Here is an 8,259-nt window from a genome sequence, read left to right as displayed (position 1 = left end):
CTTTTACTTCTACTCCACTAAATCTCAGAGGAAAATATTGTACTTTCACTCCACTACATTTAGTTGAAAACTTTAGTTACTATAGTTACTTTGCAGATATAAATTATAATATTATAAAAAAACATACATAAACCACTTTAGCCCTATTTTATACCGTGGCCATTTGAAAACAGCCGATCTACGAGCTTGTAGATCTGCTATTTTCAAAAATGTTGTACTTTTACTTTTGGTGCTTTAAGTAGGCCTACATTTTGAAGCCAACACTTAAGAACTTTTACTCAAGTACATATTGAATTCTGGACTTGCAACAGGGTATTTCTACATTGCAGTATTGATAATAAAATATGTGTGAGTACTACTTTTTTTCCCCACCACTGCCAAATGAAATCTCCTACTTTTTGTTTTGTCCACCACTGCGTGTCGTGCTTTTCGTTCACACCTGCGAGAAGGGCATCTGCTTGGGACAGGACACGGAGCTGGCCGTGGCCGACCTCCAGGTCAACCCGGTGCTCACGTCGCTGTACATGGACCCCCCGGTGCCCTTGCTGCCCCAGCAGCAGCGCGTACAGAACGTCCGCCACGACTCCACGGTCTTGCCCGACCAGATCCACACGCCCGACGTGATGCCCACCAGCAGGCACATGAAGTACTTGAGCATGAACACGGCGTAGTCGGGGCTCCGCCGGTCCTCGTCCAGCAGACACGAGCAGTTGTGCGAGATCTCCCAGCTCTGCCTGTTGTGCTGCTCGTAAAAGTAGCAGGCCACTATGACGGTGGCCGGCACCGTGTAGAGCACCGTGAATATTCCAATGCGGATCATCAGCTTCTCCAGCTTGTCCGTCTTGGTGCCCCCTTGCTTGATGACGCTGCGTATCCGGAACAGCGACACGAAGCCGGCCAGCAGGAACATGGTCCCGATGAACAGGTAGATGACCAGCGGCGCCAGCACGAAGCCCCGCAGGTTGTCCAGGTTCTGGTTGCCCACGTAGCAGATCCCCGCCACGGAGTCCCCGTCCACGGAGCTCAGCGCCAGCACGGCGATGCTCTTCATGCTGGGGATGAGCCAGGCGGCCAGGTGGAAGTACTGCGAGTAGCTGGCGATGGCCTCGTTGCCCCACTTCATGCCGGCGGCGAGGAACCAGGTCAGCGACAGGATCACCCACCAGATGGAGCTGGCCATGCCGAAGAAGTAGATGAGCAGGAAGACCACGGTGCACAGCGCCGGGCCCGTGGTCTCGTAGTGGACGTGCTCCACGTCGTACTCGCGGTTGCACGCCACCTTCTCGTGGCCGGCGACGAGCCGCACGATGTAGCCCACCGACACGAACATGTAGCAGGCGGACAGGAAGATGATGGGCCGCTCCGGGTACTTGAAGCGCTCCATGTCGATGAGGAACGTGGCGACGGTGGCGAACGTGGACACGAAGCACAGCACCGACCACAGTCCGATCCAGAAGGCGGTGAACGTGCGCTCGTCCTGCGTGAAGTAAGGGTTGTGGCACGGCATGGCGCAGTTGGTGATCTGGCCCGTCTTGACGCGGTTGTACAGCGGGTGGCGGTCCGTGTTCACGGGCACCATGGGCGACAGGCACTTGCAGCCCGGCTCGCACGGCGCGGCAGGCGGCTTGAATTTGCCCGGCGCCCCCGGTCGGCTGTGTCCCCCCGCACCGCCGCCGCCGGGCTTGTTCTTGTGCGGGTTGAAGGGCTTGGCGGGGTGGTTGGTGGGCTTGGACAGCACCGGGGACACCGTGGTGGAGTCGGTGGTCCTGTTGTAGTCCATGCACAGCGTGTCCGGGTTGCCCTGGACGGGCAGCAGGTCGCACTTCATGCGGTCCGGCCAGGGGAAGCCGTACTGCCGCATGAGCGGCGCGCAGCCCGCCCGGGCTCTCTCGCACACGCTCCGGCACGGCGGCAGCGGCTTCTTGTAGTCCTCCAGGCAGATCGGCGTGTACATGCTGCACAGGAAGAACTTGAGGTCGGGCGAGCACTGGATCTCCACCAGGGGCCAGAACTGGTGAACCTCCAGCCCTGCCTCGTCCTGCGTGTCGTGGTTGAACTGGTTGGGCATGTAGGTGTAGTTGTATCCGATCCCCTTGCACAGGGGCACGGCGATCTCCTGGCACTGGATCTCCTTGGCCGCGGTGCCGCTGGATCTGGGCAGGAGGGCGAGCGAAAGCAGCAAGTAAATCCCCAACAGGTCGTACTCCATCCTTCTTTGCCCCCTTTCTCTCTGCTGCTGCTGCTTTGGCAAAAAACAGCGCCGCGGACAACGAAATCCTCTCCGCCGCCTCTCTCTAGCTCTCCTCCTCCTCCTCCGTGGAGCCCGCAGGTCCGATTAGATTTCGTGCAGCGAGCCCATCTCGCTTCACTTATCTGGCACGGAGTTGCAAAGCAATTTGCAAGCCCCGTGTTTACTTTCAGCCGGAGACGACGTGCAAGATAGGGGAGAAAATAGCCTTCGGGGGGGCAAGCGAGCAGCAAGTCAAGATGGCTGAGGAAAAAGCGACAGAATCCACCTTATAATGGAGAAACCGCCTTCTGTATCCTTAAAAATCAGCGTCCTTTCCCTATAACCGCTGCGTGTCCACTCCGCTCGCACGAAAACGGGTCTCTCTCTCGGCGCGTTGTGAAAATGCTTGTGTCCTCAAATCCCAGTGAGAAGGTTCACTGTGCGCGTCTCTAGTCCGTCCTGTGTCTATATGTTAATCGTGGTGCTGAACGTCGCTGTTGACTACTTATACTGGAGGGCTGATGTCACTCCCCCCGCGCACTGAGCACTAATCGCAGCGCGGCGGGGGCGGTGCTTGCTGTGGAGATAAGTCAATCAAGTTTACTTTTTTTGGGGATGTTCTGGCCCGTGACCCTTAATCATATTTATTCTGTTATCTGTTGTCTGGCTCTGAGTGGGTCTAGACCAGGGGTGGGAAAAGTAGCCTCCTCAGATAAGTAAAAGTATCAATACTCTGTTACAAGTTTAAGTCAGGAATTCAACATTTACTTGAGCAAAAGTACAAGTAATATGGCTATCAAAATGTATAGCCTGCTTAAAGTAGGCCTACCTATAGTAGAAAGTACTCATAATGCAGAATGTCCCATCTCACAACTTTTCAAATGAAATCTATTGAAAATAGCAGATAGTTGCTCGAGACGCATTGTGAGCTTGTAGAAAGGCTATTTTCAAATGGCTGAAATGTATAGTGCTGAAGTGGTTGTAGGCCTATTATAGGCCTATATGTTTTGTAGTAATAATCAAAATGCACAAAGTAGCCTCTGAGGTGTTGTGGAGTAGAAGCAAAAGTATTGGAAAATACTTATAGGCTACTCAAGTAAAGCACAAATACCTCAAAGTTGTAGCTACGTAAGTAGCCTACAGTAGCCTACTTGAGTAAATGTAGACTACTTAGTTACTTTCCACCACTGGTCTAGACTATAGGCTATTATAGCGCCATGTGCCGTGAATTAAAACCAAATTAGCATAGGCTGAATTGATTAGCCCCTTTCGTTTATCTCCAAATAGTCTGCACTGCAGTTCTCAATCTATAGTGCAAATAAACAAATGAGAATGACTACAATGTTCAGAATGTAATTTAGAGATTGGTATCCTATAGTTTAAAACTTTCAATTCTACTGATTTGATCTAGTAGCCATAATGATTATTTTTAGATTCTTGCCAAGTAGCCTACACTGTCTCTGCTTGCTTTCTATGATCCCCTTGCTTATAAAAGTCGCTCTGATGATACATTGTTGTAAACTGTAGTAGGAAGAATAGCCTAATAATAATAATAATAGCCTAATAATAATAACAACAACAACTGGTTGTTGTAGGTTTTGTAGCTCCCCCATAAACATTATGATTGACATTATGCACCATTCCATTGGTCTCTCTCAGTGAGAGGGGCGTTTGGGTAAATTGGTTAATTTGCGCATGATAACACTACCCAGGGAGGTGTCTGTCCTGCTGAAAGGATGTTTTATATTTCAAATGAGGTGCTAATGTCTAGTTTAACGCTTGCACTGGGCACAGCAGGAGGCGTAATTGCGCGAGGGGCAGAGGAGTGAGAGAGCTGCAGACCCTTATAACTCCTAGAAAAAAAGGTTTCCCTGCACTAATGGAAAGTAATTATATTACTTTCCATAATTGGCCATTATAACTACCTAGAGACCGAATTCATTCAACACTTTCATTTAAATACACAGTTTTACTTGGATGTAGCTTATAACACTTAATAGTTATAGTTAAATAGTTATTAACACTGTATTTTTTCAGTCTGCTCTCAAAGTGTGTTCCAGCTGTAATCTCTCAAGGTTCATTGAGTTCCAAATCAACCCAGACTGTGACTAATTTGTACAACCTCAGAGTTATGGGGGTCCTTGAAATGAACAGTTTCTTGGAGTATTGTTGAATGTTTAATGGACCACAATGGAAGCCTCTGGCTTTTTTTGTGTCACCCATTTAGCATGTTTTGCTACTGCCTGTACCTTTAAAAATCGTCAACAAATTATCCAATCAAACAATCAAACCACTGGTCTGACTACAATAGTAGCTTACTATATACTAAACTGCCATTCATACTTATAGCATATCAGTCCTAATGTGTTTTATTTTGTCAGTAAACTGTCTGTAGTTGGTCATGGGAATAAGTAACTAACAACACTAAACACACAATGTCATTGTCACATCTGTTTTTAAACATTAAATTAATTTCTTCACTGAATAGCCATTTTGTCTTCTGCTGCACGCACCCAGGCACCCATGCGCGTGCACACCCATGCACGCACGCACGCACGCACGCACGCACGCACGCACGCACGCACGCACGCACGCACGCACGCACACACACACACACACACACACACACACTCACTAACTTGTCCAAACTAAAAGTTATGAGTGAAAGGAACACAACAGTGACAGGAGTGTCTGCAAATGTGCACAGAAAGTGTGATACAAAAATATAGGAATAAACAAACAGCCAGGCCTTTTCTCCCACTCTCTCCCACCATGTCCAGGCACGAACGCCAGAGCTGTGGGGAGGGTGAGGGGGGAGTGTGGGGTGGTGGAGTGGATGTTGAGTGGCATTGTGTTTTGCAGGAGGACCATTCAGTGCAGGTCTCTGTCACACCACTCGGCAGGCATTCTGCAGCGTGGCCGCTGAAGGAGTAGAATAACTAGGGTGACCATTATTTTCAAAAACCAAAACGGGTAACCTTCCACCAGGCGGAGGAAAGATAAGATAAGATAGGAAAACTTTATTGTCCATCAAACTTTACATTAAATGGAAATTTGTCTTTGGCACACAGGCGGTCAGTCAGTGTAAACCAATAAAACATACATAGAATACACCAGTAAGACTCCCTAATCGGGAGATAAGCGACTGTCAGGTCGCATGTATACACGCAGCATCATGGTGGCGCTAGAACAGGGGCATGTGAGACATCAGGGGCGGAGGTTGTGGTTTGCCAGCCAAGGAGTGTGTGTGCAAAGTTTGGCATGGATAGGGGCAACGGTGCCGGAGATAAGAGTAGGGCTAAAAGTGTGATGTGACGTGACGGACAGATGGAGGGACTGACTGACTTCCAGACAGCCGGTAACTGACAGTCGCAACAAATGCATTAAAAAACAATATAAAATTCATCCCATAACATGATCAAGGACTGTAGGGGTTGGAACTATTTAAACATTTTCTTATTTAAAAATTCTACTACAGTTGGCACAAACTACAGTACAGTAGCCCTTCTTTTTTTTTAGATAGAGTTACTTTAGGCCTCCTGCCTGATGCTAACAGCTCAAATGAAGAGTCTCGCTACGAGTTAGAATAAAAGATGTAGGCTACATACATACCAAACGATTATACCAAAAGAAACAAAACAATTCAAATTTGAAACTAGGGGAATCATTTTGGAGGTGTACTGCACAGTGCTGGAGGTTCCGGTCATGTGTTCCAGTGGTTCTCAAAGTGGTACTCTGGGTTCTTTTAGGCCGGGGGGTCTAAATTGACCTATACAAGTCTGTAACTTGTACAAGTCTGTGTACAAATGGAACCGTTCCATTTGTACGCTGTCAGAGTTAAGGGGAGACCTAGACATTTGAAAGTTTGAGAAACATGCCATTCGTGTGTTCCAGCCGTCTGATGATGTAAAGTTATTTCCACTCCAGACCGGATCAGAATTAGAAACCCAAAAATGGTATTGATCTCAGGCTATAAACGGGGACCCTACATAAGTCCTATTTCAAAAATAGCAATGTCGTACAATGAATATTGTGAAAATAGACGATCTACAAGCTCACAACACATTTGAAAATATGTTTTTGACTATAATTAGATGGCAGAGGATTGAAAGTGAATAATTTGCGTAAGGGACATGAGTGAGATAACGGAAGGGCTCTCTTAATGACTGTTTGCTTTTGATTAGCAGACAACAGTGAGGGAGGGAGTTAGGGAGGGAGGGAGGGAGGGAGGGAGAGAGAGCGTTTCACAGTAATAATTGCCAAGATTTGAGATGGTCTGGGGAAAAAAAGTATGCATACAAAATGGAGTGAGGGTGACACGCAGGTCACAGAGTGACAGAGTGAGAGGAAGGAGAAATGGGAAGTATACTGCTGGGAGAGTGCGTACAGTCCGTTCTGGCAGAAAGATAATGATTGACTCCGAGGAAGTCCTGGTGACGTGGCTTGTATTAGTCGGGAACACATAATTTCCGCCTGGACATCAAGAAACACTGTGGAGACAGTGAATAAGTCCCGTAGTCACACTGAAATCCCAAAGTTAATGTGGACATTTAAAATCCTTTCTCCCGGCCAGAATCAAGTGCTCCCACAGTCCCACTGAAGAAAAGAAAGCCCCATCAAGTGTGCCTGCTCGCCACATTCTCGACTTACCTCTGAGAGAGAGAGAGAGATGCTAATGCAACTTTATCTCGTAAAGGAAAAGCTTGGAGGAGATTTAGCCGTGCAGTGGGCCAGACACAATTCCAAAGAGCCTTGGTGGCATTTAGCGGGCTCATGCTAACCCTGGGCCGCCTTGTTAAGACTTCATTAGCCGTGTTTGCGCAGGCTTCTCCTCTCCAAAGAGATAGAGGAGGCTCCCCCAGGCCCTTGCCTCAGCCTCACTATAGACACTCCATATGGGGCTTGTTTGCTTATGACCGGCCCCGTAATCACATTCAGGTGGAGCTGGAGGGGACATAAGAGAGAGAGGCTAAAGGGATTTCGGGGGAAAGCTTCCCCCCTCCTGCAGGTCTTCTATCTGGCTGAGGCCCTCCTGGGGTGTTGGAGCGTGTAGCGTGGATACTGTGAATTAACTCACCTAGGGCCCATTACCTTAACAAACACAGCCGGCCCCTCCAATCAGCCTACTGCTGAGAGGACCCACATACACAGCCCCAGGAAACCATGCCTTCATACAGCCACCGTGAAGGGGCAGTGTGTGTGTGTGTGTGTGTGTGTGTGTGTGTGTGTGTGTGTGTGTGTGTGTGTGTGTGTGTGTGTGTGCACGTGCGTGCGTGCGTGCGTGTGTGTGCGTGCATGCGTGCATGCGCGCGTGTGTGCATGCACACATGTGTGCGTGCAGGCACTTAATTGTATAATTTTCCTGGTCCTCATAAGATAAATGGGTATTTTATGGTTACTTTCTAGAGCACTGGTCCCCCAAATACTGGGTGGGTCGGGACCCATTTGTGGGTCGCGGACACATTTTTATGGGTCCTTTAATTTTTTGTTTCCTATATCTTTTAATTATTATTATTTCAGAACATTTTTTAAAAAACATAACCCAAAAATAATTATAAAAAAAAAAGAAATGCAATGATTTTTCTAAGTAATTAATTAATACGAGAAAAATCCAAGAAATTCCATAAATTAGAAAACAAAAATGTTTTAAGAAGTAGCGAAAATAGCAGATCTACAAGCTCACAAGCTTGTAGGCTAATAGATCTGCTGTTTTCACTAGTTTGGGTCCCAGGCAAACATCTAATCTTTATTTTGGGTCACGAGCTAATACGTTTGGGAACCACTGTAGACGTTCTGTTTAGAGTAGGGTTTGCAATGGTTATGGTTCAGGTTGGGGTGAGGTATTTAGAGGTTAGGTTTAGGGCTGGAATTGTATAGCCTGGCAAGCCTCATACTGTGCATTCACTCACTCGTTCCTTCCCAAGGAATGAGTGAGCGCAGTATCAGGGATGGACGCCAGGCTAGAGCAGGGATTTTCAAAGTGGGTGATGGGGCACCTTGGGGTAGATAGATAGATAGATAGATAGATA

At 47.7% G+C, this 8,259-nt stretch overlaps 1 protein-coding gene across 1 annotated transcript; it reads right to left on the bottom strand.

The window, feature by feature from the left end:
• Window positions 1-433: 433 nt before the first annotated feature.
• fzd8a (frizzled class receptor 8a) lies at window positions 434-2,209 on the bottom strand (the record flags this gene model as incomplete). Its single annotated transcript, XM_080751579.1, has 1 exon — window positions 434-2,209. The coding sequence occupies one exon, from the start codon at window positions 2,207-2,209 to the stop codon at window positions 434-436; it is 1,776 nt and encodes a 591-aa protein (XP_080607705.1).
• Between the last annotated feature and the right edge of the window lie 6,050 nt (window positions 2,210-8,259).

This window comes from Nannobrachium achirus (assembly GCF_963921795.1).
Source record: "Nannobrachium achirus genome assembly, chromosome: 21".
Taxonomy (NCBI): domain Eukaryota; kingdom Metazoa; phylum Chordata; class Actinopteri; order Myctophiformes; family Myctophidae; genus Nannobrachium; species Nannobrachium achirus.
This window is presented reverse-complemented; position numbering and strand designations above follow the sequence as displayed.